The sequence below is a fragment of the Jaculus jaculus genome, chromosome 3 (assembly GCF_020740685.1).
Source record: "Jaculus jaculus isolate mJacJac1 chromosome 3, mJacJac1.mat.Y.cur, whole genome shotgun sequence".
Lineage (NCBI taxonomy): Eukaryota > Metazoa > Chordata > Mammalia > Rodentia > Dipodidae > Jaculus > Jaculus jaculus.
The window spans coordinates 188309161-188335013 of NC_059104.1; the positions used below are offsets into that span (position 1 = coordinate 188309161).

A 25853-nucleotide genomic window follows, 5' to 3' on the forward strand; every position below is an offset into this window, starting at 1 on the left:
ATTAATATGATAGGTGAGTTAGTATAGTAGGTATGTGCATGAGCATAGTAGTTATATTAGTATAGTGTTAGCGTAGTAGGTCTATTAGCGTGGTAGGTGCACTAGTATCCACACAGTGGGTGTGTTAGCATAGTAGGTATATTAGCGTGGTAGGTGCACTAGTATCCACGCAGTGGGTGTGTTAGCGTAGTAGGTCTATTAGCGTGGTAGGTGTATTAGTATCCTCATAGTGGGTGTATTAGCGTGGTAGGTGTACTAGTATCCACATAGTGGGTGTGTTAGCATAGTAGGTGCACTAGTATCCACATAGTAGGTGTGTTAGCATAGTAGGTCTATTAGCGTGATAGGTGTACTAGTATCCACATAATGGGTGTGTTAGCATAGTAGGTGTATTAGTATTCACATCGTGGGTGTGTTAGCATAGTAGGTGTATTAGTATTCACATCGTGGGTGTGTTAGCATAGTAGGTGCACTAGTATCCACATAGTGGGTGTGTTAGCATAGTAGGTCTATTAGTGTGGTAGGTGTATTAGTATCCACATAGTGGGTGTGTTAGCATAGTAGATGTACTAGTATTCACATAGTGGGTGTGTTAGCATAGTAGGTCTATTAGTATCCACATCGTGGGTGTGTTAGCATAGTAGGTGTATTAGCGTGGTAGGTACATTAGCATGGTACTTATATTAATATAGTATAGTACAGTATGTACATTGGTCCCATTTTGCAGAGAAAAATTGGGCTCAAGACAATTCACAAGGGCTTCAATATCTCATTCACAAACTCCCAGCCTGCGCCAAGATCAAAACCTGAAGTCACTGCAAGGCCATCTTTTCTCTAGTGAAATTCTATGGGCTAAAGGTCATAAAGTCTAGGTGAATGCTAAGAGGACACAGTGAGGTATGTGGGTGTGAGATTTAAGGAGGTACTACTTGCAGATGCTGTCCCTGCACTTGTGGGGCTTGAGAGTGAGTGCTGCCTTAAATCCTCACCTCAGGAACTTGCCTGCCTCACCCTGGGTGTGCCTCCTGTGCAGGGGCAGATGGTCCTCTTGGAGAACTGAGAAAGGGACCTCTGGCTTGTAAACCCTGGGGCTGCCCGAGGTGTGCGAGAGGCTTTCTGGCCTGCTGCTTCCCTGTGTCGGGTGGCTGTGAGTGCACCTGCTTCAGGATGGGCTGTCAGAGGAATTAAACGTGAGCAGTAATGAACTATGTCTGGCAGGAGGGGCACTGAGACGCTCCGCACAGCAGGAGCCCTGCGCACATGTCAAGGCCCTGGCTGATTAGGTCAGCCTCACGCTGCTGCCAGGACTTTGAGGCAGAGCCTCCCCAAGGCCAGGTGGTTCATATGACATTCAGCTGCCAGTAGTTCTAGCCGCTCAGAGGCCTCTGTCTCCAGGGGAGCAATGGACCGTTTCTGTCCCCTCAGGTGCCACCAGTGTCATTAGGGTGACTGAGGACACTGTGGGAGCAGGAGGCCATCTCTGCTGCACACGCGTGGGAGAGTGTGTGGGAGTCCCATCAAAGAGGAGCCACCATTGTGCCCGCTGCAGACCTGCTCCCGCCCCATTGTCTCTCAGGTGCCCGCCACAGACCTGCTCCCGCCCCACTGCGGCTCTCAGGTGCCCACCGCAGACCTGCTCCCCCCACTGCAGCTCTCAGGTGCCCACCGCAGACCTGCTCCTGCCTCATTGTCTCTCAGGTGCCCACAGCAGACCTGCTCCCCCCACTGCAGCTCTCAGGTGCCCACCGCAGACCTGCTGCCCCCACTGCGGCTCTCAGGTGCCCACCGCACACCCTCTTCCGCCCCACTGCGGCTCTCAGGTGCCCACTGCAGACCTGTTCCCCCCACTGCGGCTCTCAGGTGCCCACCGCAGACCCTCTTCCGCCCCACTGCGGCTCTCAGGTAGCTTTCCAAGGAGCCCTGCAGCCCAGGCAGATTGAAAACTTGTGGGTCATTATTTCTGGTGGTAGATAAAGTTATCATTGACGTTTGGTTGGAAGCCTTTCTTCATGAATGAGGAATTAAGCTGGAGATGTTAATGGCAAACTTACCAAACTTACTACTCCAGACTGTGTTAAGCCTCCTGCTCCAAAGAGCCTATGAAATGTAGTATTCAGACTAAATTGTAGTCATTTTAAAGAGTTGTCTATAATGCCATGCCAACCCAAAAGAAAACAAAGTTCAGAAGAATTTTGAAGGGCTGGAAAGATGGCTCAGCAGATAAAGCACTTGCTATACAAACATAAGGAGCTTGGTTTGAGTTCCCAGACCCTACATAAATGCCAGGTGTGGAATCTCGGGGCTCCCTGGCTACATGGTCCAGTCCAATCGATGAGTTGCAGGTTCACCCAGAGAAACTGCGGCCTCAGAAGCTAAGGTAGAGAATGACTAAGATGTCTGTGTGGACCTTTGGCACACGCACACACACAGTATGTTGTAAAATATTTACTTTAGCCTTGCATATAGCAAATAAGCAAAATAAAACTGTGGTGCATCTAGGCCTTGCCCACAGGCCTGTGGTTAGACACAGCTGAGCCTGGGCGGAGTGCAGGCTCCTGACTTCAGGCAAATGATAACTCGGTTCATGTTCCCACCCATTCCCAGCAGGCTTTACAGTGAGCCAGACCTGGGTTCAAATCCCAGCCCTGACACATAAAAGCTGCGTGACATCAGGCAGCTTGCTCTCACTCCATGAGCGGTGGCCCCTCTGCCTGTCAAGTGGCCACCAGGGGGCTGGCCTAGCAGGTCTGTGAAGAGGAATCAACAATGCCTGTGTAGCAGTCAGCACAGCCTGGCACAAAGCTGCCAGCTCTTCCCACCATCCAACAAGGCCACTTCCTTCGAGCTGTCACCGGACCCATCAGGCACTCATGATAAGGAAGACGAAAGGCACGGATATCAACAAAGAACCGGCCATATGCAGGCGTCTTCCATGTATTCTCTTACTCCTATGGCATCCTGTACAACACAAACTGCTCTCCCCAGTTAGTGTGATAAACAGCTTCCAAGAGTAAGTGGCTTGGCCATAGTTACACAACTAGAAAGTGATAAAGCCAGTTTTTAAACTGAGATTAATCTGATCCCCAGTGGTTTTTTGTTTTTGGTTTATTTGACAAGGAGAGAGGGAGAAAGAGAGAGAGAGAATGAACATACAAGGACCTCCTTACGCTGTAAACAAACTCTAGCCGTATGTGCTACTTTCTGTATTACAATTTACATGAGTGCTAGGGAATCAAATCAAATCAGTCAAATCAGTCAGACTGCAAGGAAGCACTATTTAACCAATGAGCCATCCCTCCAACACTTAACCTGGTTCTGGATCCACCAGGTCTCCTTCCTCATGCCACCAAAAAGGCTGCCATCACCTCTTCTGCCAAACTCCTTCTGGCCTTGTCACTGGACCATGGCTAGACCACATTGTCTCCGTCTCCAGCCATAAGAGGCTGTTCTGCTCATGGAAATCTGAGCAGGCACTTGGCTGGTTGCACGACGCAGTCTCCTGGCTGTGTTAGGGATGCTGAACCCCCTCCCCCGCCCTGCAGCACAGGCCTTCCCTCTGCAGCCTCAGTAAACCAACCAGCCCCGCCCCACATGCTCATTCTGAGAGGCAGGGTCCTCGGAGTTGATCCTGACTCTCACTGTACAGATGGGGACACCCACGGAGGCTGGAAAGTGGAAAGCCCAGGCGCTCTGACAGCTGCCTCAACACAGGCACAAGACATCACCCCTCCGGTGACCATCACCTTTAAATGAGCAAACACACATCTCCCAAAATAGCGGAGATGAGGAAATCTGCTTTTCAGTTTTTTTAGGGGGTGAAATACTAAAGAAAAGCTCAGAGAAGATCAAAAGCTCCACCAGGTCCCTTGCCTGTAAGTGCAAGCACCCCCTGCAATATCACCAGAAGCCACTGGGGACTTGGGGAGCTGCGTGCAAGCATGAGTCTGAGCCCAGCGTGGGGCGTGCAGCGCATTTCTGTCTGGAGAAGAAGTAAGAAGAGAGCAGAGGAGGAGGAGGCAGAGGGGAGGAGCAGGCTGCTGTGGTTACTGTCATCCCTGAAGACAGGAGTCCAGGTCACCTCACTCCTTGCTCCCTAGCTCTGTGATCTAAGCTGCAGCACCCACCTCAGGTCACGCTAACCAGCCTGCCAGCGTCCACCACTCAAGTCCCCGTGACACTAGAGTGCGAGGCTCTGGAAAACACCAGAAAGACCGTGACAAGGGCACCTGCCACACAGCCATGTGCCTGGTGGGGGACAAAAGGATCCATGAGGTTAAGCAGTGCCCAGTGTGAGGTGTAAAGCACTCTGGGGTGCAGGCAGAAAGACCAGCTGCCCATGAGACCTGTTTCTTCCCAGCTGGTTAGTTGTGGAATAACCACAGAAAACCCTGGATGGGCCAACTGGACCAAATCCAACTGCACAAACTATGCCTTCAATTCCCTCCACTGCACCCGTGTGCTGGAGCCTTAAAGACACTCCTTCTCATCCTGAAACATGCAAAGTCCTCTTGGGTCAGCCAGCAGAACTGATACAAAAGTGATGGTTTCGCTCTTTAGTGGAGTTCTCTAAGACAGCAAGAAGGTGGAAAGGATTGAGGTGACCCAACAATAATGAGTTGTGTGGTCTGGAGTTGGCCAGACAGCTTGCCTTGACAGAAGTGAGCAGGAAAGGGAGTTCCACCAATCCCCAAAAGGCCCAGCTGAAAGACCAGTGACGTGCTTGCCGGCCAAATTCCGCTGCAGGGCTGTCCTTCAGGGCTGGGCCACAGGGCTGGAGGAAGGTTGGGCTAGGGACTAGAGGATGGCTGTGAAACAATACAGCCAGCAGCCAGACTCCCTCGTTCTCATCTTCCCCTGGCCTCTTGACAGAAGCCTGAGCTGACCTGGCGGCCAAGATGCAGACGCTGCAGCCTGAGTGCACCCACAGGCAGTGACAAACCTCCTGGGCGTCCAGACCTCGCAGGAGAGGAGGGGGGCTAGTCTGGGCGCCCCCCAAGCTCTGTCTGTACTCACTCCTTAAAACACGCGTGAGAAGGATCTCACCCTCCCCACTTTCCAGGTCACACATTAAAGCCACTTTCCCGCAGTCCACAGCCGCTGAGGGTCAGGGACAGGATGGACTCTCCTCCCAAGCCCCTGCTGCCCGCCCTATGATACAACTATACATGATGAGCAGGGGCTGTGCCCACGGCACGCAGGTGGATCAGGGGCTGCTGGTCACCCGTAGGATGCTGGTGACCCGTGGAATGAGATAAACCCTGAGGTGACCCTTCCCAGGCCTCTGTCACCTGCCCCATGATACAACCACACACGGTGCTCTCAGAGCACGCTGAGATGAACCCAAGTTCTTACTTTTCCTGACGACTTGATTCCTTTTGCCAGGGATGCGTACACGATCACCCATGCTAGGAAGAGACAGAAGGCCAGGGGCCACCGGATCTCACCCGGATATTCAATCCCCGCAGAAATCTTCAGCACAAAGTACCTAAGAATCCAAGATGGAGGAAGAGGAGAAGGGAAGGAACAGAAAGAGGGAAGAGAGAGAAGACATGAGGGTCTGCAGGTTTTAATGTCCCCTCAGGCTCAGGAGTTTGAAGCCCACCCAACACCTCCCACAGCCGCCCTACCCGGGACCCAAGCAGACAGGACTGAGGGCTCTAGCCTGGCTCGCAAGTGGCCTTCCAAGGCGTCTCCCTCTACTCTCGACTACACGCTGGGAGCTATGTGAGCCCAGGGCAGGATTTTGTGGGAGACAGCACACATCATTTGGAGTCGTTATAGCAGAAGTCTAAGCAGCCAGAGGTTTCAAGTTTCTCTGCAGTGCTCTGATCCACTAGGATGTATTCAGGCAGTGTTTGGTAGACTTAAAAATCTTAAAAATAAATAGGAGTGGGGTTGACCTTCTGCAAAATGACTAGCTCAGGGGGAATTCATACCACATCCACTCTACCTCTCATAGCACAGATCTTCCAAAGGATTATTTCATCCTTCAGCCTTATTCTCCCTTCCATCCAGCCCAGTGGGGTGCAACGATGTACCTTCAGAGTCCATAAAGAAGAGATCCCCCAAAATAAGAGGTAATGGAAACAGGAGGGAGAGTAAGGTCAGGGGACCATTTACTATCTCAGTGAAGGTCTCAAGCTTGGAGTCCATGAGCATGGATGTTCTATTTGGTGCCAGTGTTTCATTTGAATTTCTTTTGTCAACAGTTAAAATGGGAGAGATCACATCAAAATCAAATTTCTCTCATAAAATGGAAACTGCAGGGCTGGGAATGTAGCTCAGTATAGACAGTGTTGGCCTAGCACATGCGAAGCTCTGGGTTCAACACCAACACTGCATAAACCAGGAGTGGTGGCCCACACTGTTATCCCAGCACCTGGGAGGTAGAGTGAGGAGGATCAAAAGCTCAAGGCTGGTCAAGAGAGATTGTTCAGTGGTTAAAGGCACTTGCTTGAAAAGCCATTGGCCTGGGTTCGATTCCCCAGTACTCACATAAAGCCAAGTAGCATAGCTTGTTTGTGGTTGGCAAGAGGCCTTGGCATGCTCGCTCTCTCTCTCTCTCTCTCTCTCTCTCTCTCTCTCTCTCTCTTTCCTTGCAAATAAATAAATAAATAAATTTTAAACGTTCAAGGTCATCCTCAACTGCATAGTGAGTTTAAAGCAAGCCTGGGCTATTAGAAATCCCATCTCAAGGAAAAAAAGAGAGAGAGAGAAATGTCTTTTCATTTCAAATATAAGTTTGGCCATTGCTTCTTCTCTTACTTTTAACCTCTCTTCCCTGAAAGTCCAGTGTAGATGGCCTGGTGAACTGTAGAAAGTCAAGTGTAGATGACCTGGTGAACTGCAGTTGTGCTTAGGTCGCAGGGCTGTGACCTGGATTCTAGCAGCGTTGATTTTGTCCCCAAAGCCATCCCATGGCCACCCCTCATTTTCTCCTGGAGGCCGCACCTGGGCAAAGTCCCCGCCCCAGTCATTCACATGCGCCTCCTACCCCCACACCAGGCCTCTCCGAAAACTCCCCAGAGTCAGCCATCTTACTTGAAGTACTCTTCGCTCCCACTGACAAACGTCTTATTGGCCTGACTAGTGAAGTTAATCATTGTCAAGTTCGGATAGGCTGTCATGCAGAAAGTTGAGTTCTTAATCTGAATTTTGGGGTGTTCACTGATCACGCAGGAATCTGTTTGGGAGAGGACAGAACAGAAATGGTGAGGTGTGTGCAGAAAATATACATGTCTCTCTGTCCACTTACAGATGGCGTCTGAAAACAGTCAGTACTGGGGAGTACGAGTTGGGAAAGGGTTAACAGAGCAAGCCCAGGTGCAAAAGAACTACAGAATTGTCAAGGACAGCATGGGCAACATTAAGACCACTGTCTGAAACAAGTTCCACGTTCCCCACTTCCTGGTATCACGTGGACCCACAGGAAGTACGCCAAATACCTGTGTGCATGTCCTCCTCTGAGGCACCTGTGCTGTGCACATCCTGCTCACACATGGGATAGCGGACACAGTGGCCACACCATGTGCCCACAAGCCTCTGACAACGCCTAGCAGTGTTTCTCTGTGAACTTGATCTCTGTGAACTTGATTCCTTAGGACATTTGGTGACATCTTGAGACATGTTTAACTTTCACATCAAAGCAACCAGGTGCTACTGGAATCAAAAAACTAACAGAGGGCTGATGAGATGGCTTAGTGGTGAAAGCGCTTGTCTGTGAAGCCTAAGGACGCATGTTTGACTCTCCAGATCTCATGTAAGCCAGATGCACAAGGCTAGCAACAAGGTCACACATGCCCACTAGGTGGCGCAAGTGTCTGGAGCTCGGCTGCAGTGGCTTGAGGCTCTGGCATGCCAATTCTTTCTTCTCACTCTCTAAAAAGAAATAACTAACAGAGCCCAGGAATGCATCTAAGCATCCTACAAGGCACAAGTCATCTTCCATGACAAAAAAAGAAAATCCCCAGTCCAAAACACCAACAGTGCTGAGGCTGAGAAGGCCAGGGGTAAGGAAAGTCGGCCCCGTGAGTGTTAGTATGTGGGATTATGGCTGCTGAGATGTTCGGCAGGTGTATGCTGCTATCTTCCCTTCAGCAGGAAGAAGCTGACGTCCCTCTGAGCACAGTGCGGTGCTCTGTGACTGCACAGCAAACACTGACCCATCGCTGGGCACGTGCTCAGTGGTGCGGCACTTGTCTGGCACGCACAAGGCTCCACTTGGAAGCCCAGCCCTGCCCCCCACACACAAAAGAGTATACTAAATACAGACAACTGACAGATATTTTAATTAGTCCTTCAGGGCACCTAAAAACTACTTGTTATAAGGTAGCAAATAGTGATAGCAAATGACATGTCCCGTGTCTTAAATTCTTCATATGGGTTGAGAATTTGAAGCCTGGCACTACCCCTCTTTGTTCGGGGTTGTACTTCCATCACTATGTTAGAGAGAGAGAAAACCGGGGCACCAGAAGCTGCAGCTGGGACGGACACAGCACCCTCTCTTTGGAACCCATGCCCATATCCACCCTGCCCTGAAGTAGAGAGAGGGGACCATGAGCTCACACTCCAGGATGCTGACGTGAGCGAGGAAGGATGGGACAAGTGGGGACAGAGTGATCTGGGCAACTGCTGCCAGGCTAGTCCCGACGCTTTGTCAGCAGATGCATAAGAATCAGAGATAAAGTCTTTCCTTCAAGTGTTTCCCCATGTGCGAGAGAAGATTTGGTGTGTGTGTGTGTGTGTGTGTGTGTGTGTGTCTCCCATCTCATGCCCTCTAGTGGAATGCAGAAGCAGGTGGGGAACACAGTGGGTTTCCCCTGGTCCCAAGAACTCAGGAGAGAACACCTTTTCATGGTGTGAACAACTCTCCTCTCTACTGTCACCTTTCCAAGCCCACTGGCCGGCAAGTAAGTCCATGCTGCCTCCCACACCACCCAAGAGTAGCTCAGAACACTGGGCAAAATTTCAAACAGCACTCACCAATCTCTGCCTGTTTGGCTCTTCGAGTAGTAGTGGGAAGAACTAATGACCATCAGGGTCCTGTGTGCCAAGCACCCCTGGCCACTGGCCACTAAGTGCCAGGAGCGCCCCCTTCTCTGAGTTGCAATAACCACAAAATGCCACTGGACATTGCTGTGTGCCCCCCCACACACACCCGTCAAATCGCTGGTTGAGAACATTTTTCGCTGTCTCTACCTTCCTAGTCAATGTCGTCTTCTTTTTTTAAAGTTTTTTGGTTAATTTTATTTATTTGAGAGCGACAGAGAAAGAGACAGAGAGAGAAAGAGAGATAGAGAGAAATAGAGAGAATGGGCTCCCCAGAGCCTCCAGGCACTGCAAAGGAACTCCAGATGCGGGCGCCCCCTTGTGCATCTGGCTAACGTGGGTCCTGGGGAACTGAGTCTCGAACCCGGGTCCTTTGGCTTCACAGGCAAGCGCTTAACGGCTAAGCCATCTCTCCAGCCCCAATGTTGTCTTCTTTAGCTAACAGCTACCAAGTGTTTACCAGGGAAGATTTCGTTTCGCCCAGAAGCAACCTGGATGAAGGTTATTTCTACAGCTCCTGCGAAAAGTGGAGTGGAGAGCTCCCTGGTCCGCAGTGAGGAGGGCTGAGGCCCACGGCCAGCCGCGCAGTTCAAGGCGGGCCGCGCAGCTCAGACCTCCGCTTGGTCCCCGCCGCCGTGCAGTACCGCTTCCCACCACCGGGCGGCGGGCGCACGCTGCAGAGAGCTGGCCCTTCATTGGCCAGCGAAGGAAGGACGGGCTCTCATCAGAGCGCTGCGGCCCAGCAACCCCGAACAAAGGACAGCGATAATGATCGTGCTAAATTGGAAAGCTGTTGGAACGGGATTCTCTTTACTAAGGCAATTATTAATAAATGAAAGCACATGAAAGACCGGGGAGAAAAGGGATCATTTAATTAAAGTTCTAATGAAAATTAAGCCAGTCCAGAAATAGAAATGGTATTTATGCTGTTCCCATTTGAACTGACCCAGCTCCAAACGAGTTGGTCTCATTGGCAGGGCACGGATGGATCGCTCTCCATTGCAGACACCCGGAGGGTTTAGCAGTCTTAAAGACTACCTCTCCTGAAACCTGAACTTTGGAAAATACCAGGCAAAGAGAAGCGAGGCCTGGAGGAGGGAAAGGAGGATAGAAGAGGGAAGGGAAAGGCGGGGAGGGGAGTAGCGGGAAGGGAAAGAGCGGGTGGGGAGAGGGGCAGAGCTGGGAACCTGGGGCTAGTCTGTAGGTCTGAAGTGGAGACATCTCCCAGATTGCGTGTTCCCAGCAATACTGGGCGCGACATGGGACATTCACCCACTATGTTTAAAGGTCACAATGGCAGGACATTCATTTATCCCATTTCCTGGGAGGATCTTGGCTGGGGAGGGGGGGTCGTGCTCACTGCAGGGTTGAGGAGGAGGGTACACCCGGAAGGAAGGCTTCCATCTCCCAAGAAGCCTCACCCAGTGCGTTCACCACAGGGGACCCCGTCTGGGAAGAGCCATTGAACTTGGGTTCCCTCTCCAGCACCCACATAAAAAGCCAGGCATGGTCACACACGTCTGAGACCCCAGTCCTGAATTGGATGGAGACAGGAGAATCATTGGGGTTCTCTGGTCAGACAGTCTGACCAAAAGAGTCCAAGTTCATTCACTCTCAAACACAGAAGGAAAACAATAGAACAGTCAATATTCTACTCTGGCCTCCATATGTGTGAACCCAGGGTACACACTGTGCATATACTACACACACACACACACACACACACACACACACACACGATCAACACTGCCAAGGAGCAAACCTGACCCCAGGAACAGAGCACATATGAGTGCAGATAACAGAGGTGACAGATGGCAGCTGACACCCCATTTAGTTTAATACAAAAAATAAAATATTGGCTAAGCATAGGATAAGATCTACTAGCCTGTCTGCTTGCTCGGAGGTAACAGTCAGGGTGAAAAGTGCCAATTGTCTCTGTACTCTGAGCTCACAGTTCTCCCGTGAGTCCTCAAGGACCACGAGCTTAGCTGTGCTAGTGGTCACTCTGACTTCCAGTCTGCTTGACTGGAGACACACGAGACCCTGTCTCCTGTCTCCTGGGACCTCTCCCATTGCCTGTCATCAACCTGCTCAGGTTACTTGTTACGAAGGTAAATAGGGCACTGGGAACATGGTCCAGTTGAAGCGTCTGCTATGGGGAACCTGAGTTCACACCCCCAGCAGCCATGGAAAAGCCAGGCATGGGTGCATTCCTATAGTACCTGGGGTTACAGAGACAGGAAGGTCCCTGGGCTTGCAAGCTAGTGCAGCTGAAACAGTGAGGTGTGGGTTCGGTGAGAGACCCTGTCTCAGAAAATATGGTGGCTGGGCATGGTGGCACATACCTTTAATCCCAGCACTCTGGAGGCAGAGGTAAGAGGATCGCCATAAGTTCAAGGCCACCCTGAGATTACATAGTGAATACCAGGTCAGGCTAGACTACAGTGAAACCCTACCTCGAAAAAAAAAAAAAAGTGGAAATCAATAAAGGGAGACACCCATCCAACCTTAACCTCTAGTCTCCACATGCATGTGCACACACACACACATGCACACACAAAAGTAAGTACATGCATAAACTATAAAATAAATAATTGACCATGACAGAAAATATGGAAAAGAATGGCCTCAAATCCAACATTGTTAATATTCTTGGGCTTTCTATTCTCATACATATTGCTAGTAAAGATGGAAGAATACTACAGACATATCTTGATCTTACATTTAAAATAATATGGTTAGGATTTTCCCATGCTTTATGAATATTTTAGGGACTATACACTACTTTATTCTATGAATGAACCACAATTCATTTGAACTGTAGAACTCGCAATCATTAAGTAAATTTTTATCATACATTTAAGTGTTCCTACTGTTTTACAGAATTGTGAACATGGTTGCAATTAGCAATTGTGATTAGTGCTTACCAGCCTCTAATTTTCTTCTAATGCAGACTCCTAGAAGTAGAATCGCTAATTTAAACTACTGTTTTCTTTTTGCTTTCTTTTTGTCCCATGGAACTTCAACCATGAACATCAACGAGAGAGCATCCCAAATGATATCCCTTTGCAGGGATGTATGGGATAGAACACATGGGCCAGTGATTCTTTAAGGACCCTAGATAAGCAGAAAATCTGGGTCACAAGACCCCAATTCCAGCCCTGGACCTCTCTTGCAAGTTAGAGCTTAAGTGTTGAGTTCAGAGTCTGCTTCATGGCCTGAAATAGTGATCGTGTCGCCTGCCACTTGGAGCTCATGGGGCTCCTTTAAAGCATGACATCATTTATGAAGCTACTTGCAGACTGGGTGGCATGAAGCAAAGTGTGAGGGCCACAGCGTGAGAAGGAAGGCACGTTTGGGTTCAAGCCTCAGATCTACCAGATGGCTGTCTCTAAGACCCTGAGTGTCCATCTGAACATAGGCAAACCAATGAGAGGGCTCCACCCAGCTCAACGCATGGCACTGGTGATTATTAACAAGTGCTCAGTGCTGCACAAATATTAGACGACATTATTGGTAGAGGAGAATGGCGTTTCTGAAGGGCTCCCTCCTGGAGGACAGTTGCTGGACACTGAACATTGATGTGTGTGGGCCCTTAGGCAAGTTCCCAGGAGCATCTGATTGGAGGCCCAATCGAAGCAGCATCCTGCTCCAGCAGACACACTCAGAAAATGACTTCCCTACCAGGCACAATCTTGGAAGGACAAGCAGGGCTCGGGGGTGATTTGGTACAACCCATGCCAGACTGCACTCCTTGGAAATGCAATTGGCCTAAACTTGGCAATCATTGGCAAAAAGCTATTCTGGCAACTGACTGTTGTTTAGGATTCCGTGAAGAGAATCCAAGTGGACCTCTCCCAGCCAGCAGCTTTTCAGGGCTGACAGCTGTGCAGAGCAAAGAAGGTAGGTTAACCCAGTCCCAAGTGGCTAAGGACCACTTAGACAAAAGCTCTGGAGGGGCTGAGGTGTGGTTCATTGGTAGAAAAGAGCTTGGAGGGGCTGGGGTGTGTCTCATTGGTAGAGAAGCACTCTGGAGGGGCTGGGGTGTGTCTCATTGGCAGAGAAGAGTTATGGAGGGGCTGTGGTGTGTCTCATTGGTAGAGAGGAGCTCTGGAGGGGCAGCGGTGTGGTTCAATGGTAGACAAGAGGTCTGGCAGGGCAGCGGTGTGATTCCACGGTGAACAAGAGCTCTGGAGAGGCAATGGTGTGATGCAGTGGTGGACAAGCGCTCTGGAGGTGCTGGGGTGTGGCTCAGTGGTAGAGAAGACCTCTGGAGGGGCTGGGTGTGGCTCATTGGTAGATTTGAGCTCGGCAGAGGTTGGGGTGTGGTTCAGTGGTAGAGAAGAGCTTGGAGTGCTTGGGGTGTTCCTCAGTGGTAGAGAAGAGCTCTGCGGGGGCTGGGGTGTGTCTCATTGATAGAGAAGAGCTCTGGTGGGGCTGTGGTGTGGTTCAGTGGTAGAGAAGATCTCTGTTGTGGCTGGGGTGTGGCTCATGGGCAGAGAAGAGTTATGGAGGGGCTGGAGTGTGGCTCAGAGGTCAACAAGAGTTCTGGAGGGGCTGGGGTGTGGTTCAGTGGTAGAGAAGAGCTCTGGAGGGGTGGGTGTGGCTCAGTGGTAGAGAAGAGCTCTGGAGGGGTGGGTGTGGCTCAGTGGTAGAGAAGAGCTCTGGAGGGGTGGGTGTGGCTCAGTGGTAGAGAAGAGCTCTGGAGGGGTGGGTGTGGCTCAGTGGTAGAGAAGAGCTCTGGAGGGATGGGTGTGGCTCAGTGGTAGAGAAGAGCTCTGGAGGGGTGGGTGTGGCTCAGTGGTAGAGAAGAGCTCTGGAGGGGTGGGTGTGGCTCAGTGGTAGAGAAGAACTCTGGAGGGGTGGGTGTGGCTCAGTGGTAGAGAAGAGCTCTGGAGGGGTGGGTGTGGCTCAGTGGTAGAGAAGAGCTCTGGAGGGATGGGTGTGGTTCAGTGGTAGAGAAGAGCTCTGGAGGGATGGGTGTGGCTCAGTGGTAGAGAAGAGCTCTGGAGGGATGGGTGTGGTTCAGTGGTAGAGAAGAGCTCTGGAGGGATGGGTGTGGCTCAGTGGTAGAGAAGAGCTCTGGAGGGATGGGTGTGGCTCAGTGGTAGAGAAGAGCTCTGGAGGGATGGGTGTGGCTCAGTGGTAGAGAAGAGCTCTGGAGGGATGAGTGTGGCTCAGTGGTAGAGAAGAGCTCTGGAGGGGTGGGTGTGGCTCAGTGGTAGAGAAGAGCTCTGGAGGGGTGGGTGTGGCTCAGTGGTAGAGAAGAGCTCTGGAGGGGTGGGTGTGGCTCAGTGGTAGAGAAGAGCTCTGGAAGGGTGGGTGTGGTTCAGTGGTAGAGAAGAGCTCTGGAGGGGTGGGTGTGGCTCAGTGGTAGAGAAGAGCTCTGGAGGGGTGGGTGTGGCTCAGTGGTAGAGAAGAGCTCTGGAGGGGTGGGTGTGGCTCAGTGGTAGAGAAGAGCTCTGGAGGGATGGGTGTGGCTCAGTGGTAGAGAAGAGCTCTGGAGGGGTGGGTGTGGCTCAGTGGTAGAGAAGAGCTCTGGAGGGATGGGTGTGGCTCAGTGGTAGAGAAGAGCTCTGGAGGGATGGGTGTGGTTCAGTGGTAGAGAAGAGCTCTGGAGGGATGGGTGTGGCTCAGTGGTAGAGAAGAGCTCTGGAGGGGTGGGTGTGGCTCAGTGGTAGAGAAGAGCTCTGGAGGGGTGGGTGTGGCTCAGTGGTAGAGAAGAGCTCTGGAGGGGTGGGTGTGGCTCAGTGGTAGAGAAGAGCTCTGGAGGGATGGGTGTGGCTCAGTGGTAGAGAAGAGCTCTGGAGGGATGGGTGTGGCTCAGTGGTAGAGAAGAGCTCTGGAGGGATGGGTGTGGCTCAGTGGTAGAGAAGAGCTCTGGAGGGATGGGTGTGGCTCAGTGGTAGAGAAGAGCTCTGGAGGGGTGGGTGTGGCTCAGTGGTAGAGAAGAGCTCTGGAGGGGTGGGTGTGGCTCATTGGTAGAGAAGAGCTCTGGAGGGATGGGTGTGGCTCAGTGGTAGAGAAGAGCTCTGGAGGGATGGGTGTGGCTCATTGGTAGAGAAGAGCTCTGGAGGGGTGGGTGTGGCTCAGTGGTAGAGAAGAGCTCTGGAGGGATGGGTGTGGCTCATTGGTAGAGAAGAGCTCTGGAGGGTTGGGTGTGGTTCAGTGGTAGAGAAGAGCTCTGGAGGGATGGGTGTGGCTCAGTGGTAGAGAAGAGCTCTGGAGGGATGGGTGTGGCTCAGTGGTAGAGAAGGGCTCTGGAGGGGTGGGTGTGGCTCAGTGGTAGAGAAGGGCTCTGGAGGGATGGGTGTGGTTCAGTGGTAGAGAAGAGCTCTGGAGGGATGGGTGTGGTTCAGTGGTAGAGAAGAGCTCTGGAGGGGTGGGTGTGGCTCAGTGGTAGAGAAGAGCTCTGGAGGGGTGGGTGTGGTTCAGTGGTAGAGAAGAGCTCTGGAGGGGTGGGTGTGGCTCAGTGGTAGAGAAGAGCTCTGGAGGGATGGGTGTGGCTCAGTGGTAGAGAAGAGCTCTGGAGGGGTGGGTGTGGCTCAGTGGTAGAGAAGAGCTCTGGAGGGATGGGTGTGGCTCAGTGGTAGAGAAGAGCTCTGGAGGGATGGGTGTGGTTCAGTGGTAGAGAAGAGCTCTGGAGGGATGGGTGTGGCTCAGTGGTAGAGAAGAGCTCTGGAGGGATGGGTGTGGCTCAGTGGTAGAGAAGAGCTCTGGAGGGGTGGGTGTGGCTCAGTGGTAGAGAAGAGCTCTGGAGGGGTGGGTGTGGCTCAGTGGTAGAGAAGAGCTCTGGAGGGGTGGGTGTGGCTCAGTGGTAGAGAAGAGCTCTGGAGGGATGGGTGTGGTTCAGTGGTAGAGAAGAGCTCTGGAGGGATGGGTGTGGTTCAGTGGTAGAGAAGGGCTCTGGAGCGGCTGGGGTGTGGCTCAGTGGTAGAGAAGAGCTCTGGAAGGGTGGGTGTGGTTCAGTGGTAGAGAAGAGCTCTGGAAGGGTGGGTGTGGCTCAGTGGTAGAGAAGAGCTCTGGAGGGGTGGGTGTGGTTCAGTGGTAGAGAAGGGCTCTGGAGCGGCTGGGGTGTGGCTCAGTGGTAGCCCAAATTCTTAACACGAAGAAGGCCTTGGTTTCAATCGCTGGCACCAAGAAAAAATTTTTAAATGAAGGTGTTGCATTCCTTTAATCCCAGCATTTTTGGAGATAGAGGTAGAGGGATCACCATGAGTTTGAGGCCATCCTTAGACTACATATGAATTCCAGGCTTGAGTGAGACCCTACTTCAAAAAAAGAAAAAATGATGTGGGCACTCTCCATCCTTGAGATTCCCACACAGATTCAAACATGAAAAACCTTTCAAACAAGTACTTCTAACCTCCACTCCCCAGTGTCTAGATTTAACTGGTCAGTAGTACCCCAAGTGAAGGATGCTCTTTTGATTTCCAGGTGATTGTCCTGTGCTGCAGCCAGGCTTTGTATCCACCAGGCAGACCACTGCTCTACCATGAGAAACCATCAAAATGGAATGTCGGGCTGGAGAGATGGCTCCACGATTGATGGTATTTGCTTGCAAAGCCTGAAGGCTCCAGCTTGACTCCCCAGGACAATGTAAAGCCAGAGGCACAATGTGGCACATGTGTCTGGAGTTCGTGTGCAGAGGCAAGAGGACCTGGTGTATCTATTCATATTGACATTCCTATTATTCTCTCCTCTGTCTTCCCTTCCCTTCCTCCCTCCCTCCTTCTTTCTCTCTATCAAATAAATGAATATTTTATTAAAGTATTTTGTTTTTATTTATTTGAGGGAGAGAGAGAGAGAGTCAGAGAGAGTGAATGGGCCTGGTAGGGCCTCCAGCCACTAAAAACAAACTGCAGATACATGCACCACCTTTTGCCTCTGGCTTACATGGGTCCTGGGGAATCAACCTGGGTTCTTTGACTTTGTAGGCAAGTGCCTTAGCCACTAAGCCATGTCTCCAGTTCCAAATAATGAAATATTTTAAAATAAAGGAGAGAAACTGAAGTGAGGACCCCAAGGACCCAGAGGTGGAGGGACACTTACTCGTGGTCATGAAGCTAAAGACTCCCCTGGGTGACCATCGTAAGCCCTCACCCCGTTCCTGAGCACTTCCACGCGCAGTGTGCACCTGTCTCTAGTTTGCGTTTTCTTTCAGCCTATTCAAAGTTTCTCCAGGTGGAAGATGGACGTGGTGTGTACATGCAGTGAACTGAGTTACTGTCACTAGGTATGACTCTCGTGGGACTATGGGAGGGGAAGAATTCATCTTCTACTATCACCACACCCACAGGGTCAGATTCTGCCAGGAGCAGACTATAGGGGAAGAGCAGTTTGAAAGGTGACCATGAAGAGCCCGTCCCAAGGGCTCTGGGGCAGCTGGCTCCCGCCTGCCTGCAGGGAACACTGGGCCTCCTGGGGGAGGTCCCTTCCTTATAGGTCCCTATTCAATGACCAGAGTTCCCATACTGACTGATGCTACCACATCCTATTTGTAGAGCGTTTGCACTTGTTGTATGCCTCCTGTCTTTCCTGTTTTCAACAGCCAGGAGAGATAGGTAGAGTGCAGATTATAATCTTTTCTGCATCTCTCTGGAGGAAAATGGAGATGCAGAGAGGAGTTACTTGGTCTAGACATACAGTCACTGGAAGACACAACTTCTAGGTCACACAGACTTCCCCCATTCTGCCCTGCTCACTCTAGCATTCTCCTTGGCTCCCACACACCCAGTGGCTTGCACCCCTACAGTGACTTTCAGCTCCCCAGCAGAACGCCCTCTCCCCAGGCCTGCCCCATGAGAATTCCTGGCACAGGTGGAGGTTGGCGTCTGGTCTTATATTCACCTTAGGCTTAAAGCATCAGTGTGTCCCTCTCTTGGACTTGCACTGTGGCTTTGGGAAACTTACAGGAAGGACTTCCAACTACCTCCTAGGACACACGACTAGCCTGACAAACAGTCTGTTGGGTAAAACAAGACCCTACATGGCTTGGTAAAAAGGCAAATTTCCTGGCCCTTCACGAGCTAATAAAGCCAACTCTATCTCGGGTAGGACTGTGAATTTGCATTTTAAAAAAAAAAACCATTATTTATGAGCCAACAAGAATTTGGCCTCCTCTCCCACTGAAGCTACTGATATGTGTGAGAAGCAAGGGAACCATTTTTCTGATAGGTAGTTAGCCAGGGCCTGGCCTACAGAACATGGATGCCATCTTGCCTGTTCTGCAAGACCACACCCACATGGGACTCACCCTAATCCAAGATGGTTCTCTTTTTAGCACACCTGTGGCCTGGCCTTCTGGAGTCCACCAACCAATCACACCTGTCTGCTGAGGAGGCTCATCCTAAGTGAATGTTTGAGTAATAGCAATGGACCTCAGGCACAAGTGTGCGTGTGCGTGTGTGCATCTGTGTGCGTGCGCATGCCTGCCCTCTTGGCCAATCCCCTGCTCTCTTAGCTTGCTCTTTCCCTAGGGGAGGGGAATCTTCTTGGTCTCCCCTACCAGAAGGGGGAGAACTTCCTTTTGCCTAGGCATTTTCCTGCTTTTTATTTTTATTTTAATTTATGTTTTCACATTTTATTTATTAGACAGAGAGGTAAATAGAGAATGGATGTGGGCCAGAGCCTCTAGCCACTGCAAATGAATTCCAGACACATGTGCCAGCTTGTGCATCTGGCTTACATGTGTACTGGGGAATTGAACCTGGGTCCTTGGGCTTTGCAGGCAAGTGTCTTAAGCACTAAGCAGGCCATCTCTCCAGCCCATTTCTCTGATTTTTTGAGTGCTTTTCTGTTTGCTTCATGTGTGTGTATGTGTGTATGTGTCCCTTCCCCAGAGGCTTTCCCTGATAGGGACCTTCCTCAAGTGAGTGGCATTTTCTCCAGCTCCCCTGGGTCTATGCAACCGGGCTGGGCAGGGAGGGAGGCATTGCTTTGGGCTTGGACTTCCCTGCTTTGTTTTCCCTCCTAACTCTCCCTAAAATAAATCTCATAATTATAATTTTCCCTTCTCTGAGTTGGCACTTTAATTCTTTGATAATTTGGACAACAATGTAAAGTTGGGGTTCACTGGCCAGAGGTCTCCTGCATTTGTATGAGTATCTAATCCCCCCAGGACTCCAGCCCCACATCATTATGAGCCTTTTAAATGCACATTTGATTGTGTGAGTTCAACTCCTTGCCCCAGAACCTAGTAGGGAGCCTGGCAAGCCTTAGGTGAATGAGCAGCTCAGGACGGGCAGCGTGTGTGAAGCAAACAGCACTCACCTAACAGGAGTTTGGTTTTGTCTTTGCATTCTGGCGTGTTCCAAGGGTTGTTGCAGGAGCCCCAGGGCAGCGCAGACACAAAGGAGGCAAAAAGGTAGAAGAGTGTGTAGCAGATGATCACGTTGTAGTATATGGCAATGAGGACGGAGATGATGAGCATCGCGATGCCACAGCCTGCAAGACCAAAGTCCTGACATCGGCCCTGAGATCCATACACGCCTACTGCCTACCTCAGGCAGAGTGGGGCCCTAGGTCTTGACTCTCGGCCTAACAGGGGAGTGGATCTGTCTAACAAGGACAATGAGGCATTCTGCCAAGAACTTCACAATGGCAGAGGTAATCTCAGGACATTGATCAAATAAGGGCAGGCGTTCTGCGCACCACGCGAACAGTTCTCCCCCCCTCAAGCTGGTGGTGGCCAAGAACGGGCCAAAGGGGCTGACCACTGGACTCACCCTGCAGAGCTGGAATGGCCTTCCACACAGACACGGGTCCCTGGCTGGCGAACTGGCCCAGTGACACCTCCAGGAAGAAGATAGGCAAGCCAGCCAGGGCCAGCATCATCAGGTAGGGGATGAGGAAAGCGCCTTGGGGAGAGAGCAGCAAGTGAGACTCAGGCAAAGCCCTGGGGGCTGGGCTCCCACTCAGAAAGCTCGAGGCGGAGTTCGCTCCTTTTCTGGAAGAGCTCCTGATAAACGGGCACCCACGGGACGTGTTAGGGTTCCCTCCAAACCTCATAAGGATACGTGGGAGAATGTGGTCTTTGTTGACCTTTTCCACTAGACAGGAAGGCGGGGCTCACATGCAGTGGTCCGCTGCTGTCTCCAGCTCTGGAGGGGGTTGGGGGGCGGGGGAAAGTCAGGGGGGAGGTGGGGTGGTAAACCCCAGCTTTTGGTGCAGTACCAGCCAGGGAGGTCTAGGCCCTCCAGGGACCTTAGTTTTGCTCTGCTAGCCCGGACGCCCTCCTGGGACGCCCTCAGCCAGGCAAGGTGGTGCCCCCCACGCCCCACCCCTGCCATCGCACAGGGTCCTCCAGGGTCAGCCCTCCTCTGGGGAGACGGTTGCTATGGCTTCCTCATAGATTCGCTAGCCTGACCGGGACACCAGTCTCCCCATAAAGTCCGTGGGCCTCAGGTCTGACCATGAGCCCCAGGAGAGCCTTTTCTTCAGGAGGCTCAGTCCGGGCCACAGCACCCGGCGGGCCTCGGTGGGCTTCCCGGCTCCTCTGCTACTCTTTCCCTTCAAGCCCATCAGGGTTCTCCGGCTCCGGAGGGGCCTGGGGAGCCTCCAGGAAGTGCAGGGGAGGTCCGGGGTCTAGGGACACCAGAGGCCAGGCTGGAGATGTTTCTCTACGGCCAGCAGTAACCACGGGCCCCTGGGGAGTCGGCCGGGGCAAGGGGTCTTGCTTCACCTCCTTTCTCTACATGGGGTTTCGAGAACCCTTCCACCCGCTGTGGGCTGCGCGACACCGCAGCCTCAGTACGTCAACGCGGCCCCTGCGCTCCGCATCCCGCCTGTGCGTTCCCCTGCTGGAGCCTCTGCGCTGCCGATGGCCGATGGCCGTGGCGGCGGCGGCGGTGGTGGTGGGTTCCCGCGCGCCGCCCCCACCGCCAGCCCTGCCCACCTCCACCCCCAGCGCCCCAGGCGGGCACCTCCACCCGCCGGCTGCGTCGGGACTCAGGACTCCTGCGCAATGGAAACCCAGCTGGGGTGCCTCTGCACTGTTCCTGTTCCCAGGACACCCCTGGTTGCGAAGGCTCCGCGGCGCTCATCAGTACTTGTCACCGCGTCCAACTGGGCGCTGGGGGAGGGGCTCGTTTGTTTTCCTTGGTAATTTAATCGTTCCCGGCTGCAGCTTAGGTTTTTCCTCGGTTCGAATTTCCCCTGCCTGGAGCAACCCAAGACGGGGAGGGAGCTATGGGCTCTGATGAATGGGTCTCCGTTCCCAGAGGGCCACTTGTCCACTCGTGGGGCCGGCAGCCAGCCCCTGGACAACTCCCCTCGGACGGCTAGCCGAGGGACTCGGAATGCACTGGGTCCCTTCCGCGTGCACGACAGGGAATCCGAAGTCCCTGGCGGTCCCGCAGCTTTCACCCAGGGCGGCCACATACAAGGAAATGGTCCTTGCTCGATGACCTCGCTCCACTGAGAATTACCTCTGCTTCCCCCGGGAAGGGGAGCGGTAGGTGGGTGGGGTGGGGTGGCTCCGCGGGGCGGCTCGAGTTAGGACCTCCGCGCCCCCCCTGCAGTTCACTGACTCCCTGCATTCCGCACAGACCCAATGCGCATTCGCAGGCTCAACTTGCAACTTAGAACCTTAAGAGGCCGCGGGTGGTTCAGCTGCAAGGGGGTGCTGCGCTTGATTCTAACTAGAGTCCGAACTTCCCCGCGTCGTATCCACTTGGCTGGGGAGCCAGTTCTCCAAGCTGGATCGGGGGGGCTCCAGGGAGGGCCCGTACCCCCGAAGAGCCTGCCCTGTGGGCCAGTGCCCGTGGGGTCCAGGCTGCTCGGGAGCCTTCCGGGTCGCGCCCTCCGTTGCGGAGGCCGCTCAGCGCTCCCCCGCCCCAGCCCCGCCGCCGGCCTCCTTCCAGTCCCCGCACCCCGCCAGCGCCCGCCCGCCCGCCAGCCACACCGCAGGCGGAAAGAGGTGAAAAGCCATACCTCCCCCGTTCTGGAAGGCCAGGTAGGGAAACCTCCAGACATTGCCCAGCCCCACTGCGTACCCCACCATGGACAGGATGAAGTCCAGTTTGCTGGACCAGTTCCCTCGGGCCTTATTCTCATCCCCTTGCTCGTCCTCCTGGGGGCGGAAAAGCACATTGTCGATAGCAGACCCGAGTAGCTCCTCGAGAAGGCCCCACTCCTCCCTCCACCCAACGGAGGGTCCTTCTCAGCAAGCAGACCCCCAGTTTTCCACAGAGGATGCATCGGCAAGCAGGATCCCAGTCTTAAAGAAGGATGCATCTACAAGCAGAGCCCTCACCCTCAACCGTGAATGTCTCAGCAAGCAGGCCCCAGTTGTTATCTAAACACCCTACTTCAACACCTGGACCCAGGCTCCCAAATTCTATAGTTGGGGCTCACCAGCAAGCAGCCTCCTCCCCCGCTCCTCCTGTAGTTTGATGGCAAGCAAGTCCCTCCATACCCAACCCCTCACCAGAGTTCATTTGGCAAGCAGACCCCCCCCACACACATCATGCCTGAAGTTTCCGAGCAAGCAAGTTCCTAGCCAGCTCCCCCCACTGTCCCCCAAAGCCCTCACTGAGCCCCTTTCTCAGCCCTTTCCCTTGAAATATGTGCCAATGCCACAAAGAAAAAAAAAAAGGCCACAATGCTCAAAGCCAGCCAGAGCCCCTTCCCTCACTTCCTCTGCCAAGGCCTATGGGCAGGCAGAACCTCGTCCTAAGTTAGGGGAGGTATTCTTCAGTGCTGGGGAGGCGGGCAACATAGAGTTGAAACCAGAAAGAGCAGAGAGGCTGAGATGTGAGGGACAGACCGAAACCTTGAGCTCTGGGGAGATGTTTCCATGAACAGAGACAATCCCAGGAAAGCCATCACTGGGGTGTCACATCCTGTCCCTGGAATGTGAGCTTCGGAATGCCTGTCCTGTGAGGCTCATGCCCTTGGGGCGCACTTCTCCACGCTCACAGAAAGATGCTCCTTGGAGCAGTAGCTGGGGTCAGGGTACCTCAGATGGACTTTGAAGTGCTTAGGACACACACCCAGACCCTTCGGCCTCCTCAGCCTCCCCTCACCTAACCAGCAACACCTGGAGATGTCCCACGGGGCCCTCCAGACAGGAGAAGGGAGGCCTTGGGGTGGGAGAAGAAGGGCTGGTCCACATCAGAAAGCAGGGCGGGCTGAGCAATAAGTGCAGCAGGAATCACCTCGGCCTCCCCAGGAAAACTGCCTCAGCCCCTAACCCCACCCCAGGCCTTGCAGGGCTGAAGGCTGAGGCAGCACTTTGCCGCAGTGCGGAGGTAAAGCAGGGGACACGTGTTTCACTCTGCCTGGGAACGTGCTATTAGGGACACCCTGTCAAAAGCACCAGACACACAAAGAACGATGCTTGAGAAACAAACCCCTAAAGCTTGAAAGGAATAAATAAAGTTATGTTTGCTTCTAGTTGTCCCAATAGCTGAGCTCCTGCTATGTGGTCCTGTGGGTAAATGAGAGAGAGACTGAGAGAATGACAGAGAGAGAGAGAGAGAGAGAGAGAGAGGGAGGGAGAGAGAGCGGGCGTGTGTGTGTGTGTGTGTGTGTGTGTGTGTGTAAATGTTAGAGAACAGATAAGAACAGAGGGCCACATAACCCTACATGGCGCCAAGTACCAAGTAGATATTCTGGTCCAACCCCTGCCTCCACTGTGGACAGGGCCTAGACCCTGAGACCAGGGTTAGAGAGGAAAAGGAGAGCAGAAATGGGAAGGGAAGCAATGAAGTGGGTGAAACAGGGCGGAAGAAAGAAGTTAGAGACGTGGAAACAGAGGCGTACTCTGGGGCGGGGCGGGGAGTGCGGGGATCCGCAGTGCAGAGGTGGGGTCACTCCGTGTGGCCTTCATGTACGTGGTGGATGGGCACATGCACGGTGGGGGTGAGAAGGACACCATGGGGGAAAATACAGAATTATGATGGTGAAATTAGAGATTTAGTTTGGGAAGGGTCGGGATAAGATGCCCTGAAGCCTAAGATTCAACAGCCCCATGCAAACCTGCCTCACACGGAATGTGCTCGCCAGTGGCAAGGCTAATGACAGCGACAGGACTCCGAACGTTTACCGTCCACCTCCCACCCACACATGGGGTTCTTCTCTGCTGCTTTAAATTGAGGCATTGTGTTCAAGGAAGGGGAAACCTAGCCATTGATAGCATGGGGAGCCATGTGGCTTAAAGGTAGGCATCTCTCTGCTTCCTTTGGGATCTGCACCTGGATTCCCACTACACTGAGGACCTCTGGCGGGGTCACGCTGGCCCTCTCACACTGAACTAAACCACCCCAGCGCAGCGCGAGCTTCAGAAGCCCCAAAGCTGCCTCCAGCACCCGCCACCTGGCATGGCCAACCCGTCCCCCATCAGCACACGTGCACCCGCCACGCCGGGCTCCTCTCGGCCCGCGCGCGGCTGCAGAGCATCAGGCAGCGTGCGTCCTGCTTACCTGGGTGGCAGTGGCGGCCACGCTGCCCGGGAGCACCGACGCGATGCCATCGGTCCCCAGCACCACGGTGCTCTGGCTCATGTTCACCCAGCCCACAGCCGGGGTATTGTTGCGCTCCAGGCTGCCCTTGCCCACACTCACGCTCGCATCCTCCTCGGGGCCGCGCAGGGCTGGGATCTTGCAGTGTAGCGCGTTGCCCGCCGAAGGGGGGCTGGCCTGCGCTCCGTGACCTTGGCCGAAGTCCCGGAGGGCCGCGGAGGTCGCCTGCACCAGCGGGCCGCTCGGTTGGCAAAATCCCGCGCCGGGCCGCTCGGCCTCGCAGGCTCTGGCGCCCGCGGGCTGGGCAGTTGGCGCGCCAGTGGAGGCAGACCTGGGCACTCGTGGCGGCGGCGGACCGGCGGCCGAGGCGGGCAGCTCCCGCTCGGGGCTCGTCCTGGGCGCGCTCGGGCTATCCCGCTGGCCCGGCGGTGGCGCGGAGGCTTCCAGGCTGTTAGCTGATTGTTGATTCATGTCCTTGGGAGCTCTGCAGTCCTGCAAACACAATGTCAAGTTCGTGCGGAAAAAAGAAAAAGTCACAATGGCTTTAAAAAAAATACCTGCATCTACCTACGGAAACGTCCACATGCCAGGTCCAGACAATTTATAGCCAAAGGAACAAATGGACTCTGGATTGTTTTTCCTTTTACAATCATTGCAATCGCGTTTCTTAATTTGCCAGTCCTGCCGGTAATCAGACGGCGTGAGCAGCGAATTCTTCCTCCCTGACGGAGGGCGGTGGAAGAAAGGAGGCAGGGATGTTTGGGGAAGGAGTTTGGAAACAGCCCTACGGTCACGAGCTCCCTACCTTTTTTGGATTTCAAATCAAGACGGTGGGGTGCCCTCATTCCCATCACCATTGTGGAAAGATTCTTTAATTTTCCGCCCCATTTCCTTTGTCATTCAACAATGAACATTGCTCTTTTTCCCCCATAGACAAGCTGTGACCACAAAGCTGATGCCCTGGCACCAGGGGGCCTGTGCAAATCTCTGCGCTCGCGTCCCACAGGGGCAGGCCAGGTAGCGGAGGCAAGGCTGGGGATTACGGAAGAAACACCACCTACACCCACAAACCCACCACCGCAGCGACAAAACCAGACTTCAAGGCGGAGGAGAGACTGGCTTTGATACCTGACACGGCCTGCGCCCATTCGTTCAGATACCCAGAAATGTGAAAGGGTCTTGCAAAGTGTATTTATGTGGTTTTGATGCCTACCCCCAGACGTCTGATATCCTCCTTTTCTCTACTCTTGACTGGGGACCAAAACTCACAAATAATTTTCATTTGCTTCCTCCCAACTGAATTTTAAATAAAAAGAATTAGATGCAAGGGCTTTTTGCATA

At 53.1% G+C, this 25853-nt stretch overlaps 1 protein-coding gene across 1 annotated transcript in view; it reads right to left on the reverse strand.

Annotated features, from left to right (window-relative positions):
- Slc6a5 (solute carrier family 6 member 5) overlaps positions 1–24998 on the reverse strand; it is a 54076-nt gene extending 29078 nt beyond the window's left edge. Inside the window, exons 1-6 of the mRNA XM_004650816.2 lie at positions 24474–24998; positions 21982–22120; positions 19776–19907; positions 19321–19494; positions 7042–7183; positions 5353–5485 (exon numbers count right to left, since the gene is read on the reverse strand). Coding sequence (XP_004650873.2) covers positions 5353–5485; positions 7042–7183; positions 19321–19494; positions 19776–19907; positions 21982–22120; positions 24474–24983 — 1230 coding nt within the window. The 5' untranslated portion in view covers positions 24984–24998. The remainder of the gene's footprint in view (positions 1–5352; positions 5486–7041; positions 7184–19320; positions 19495–19775; positions 19908–21981; positions 22121–24473) is intronic.
- Positions 24999–25853: the final 855 nt, after the last annotated feature.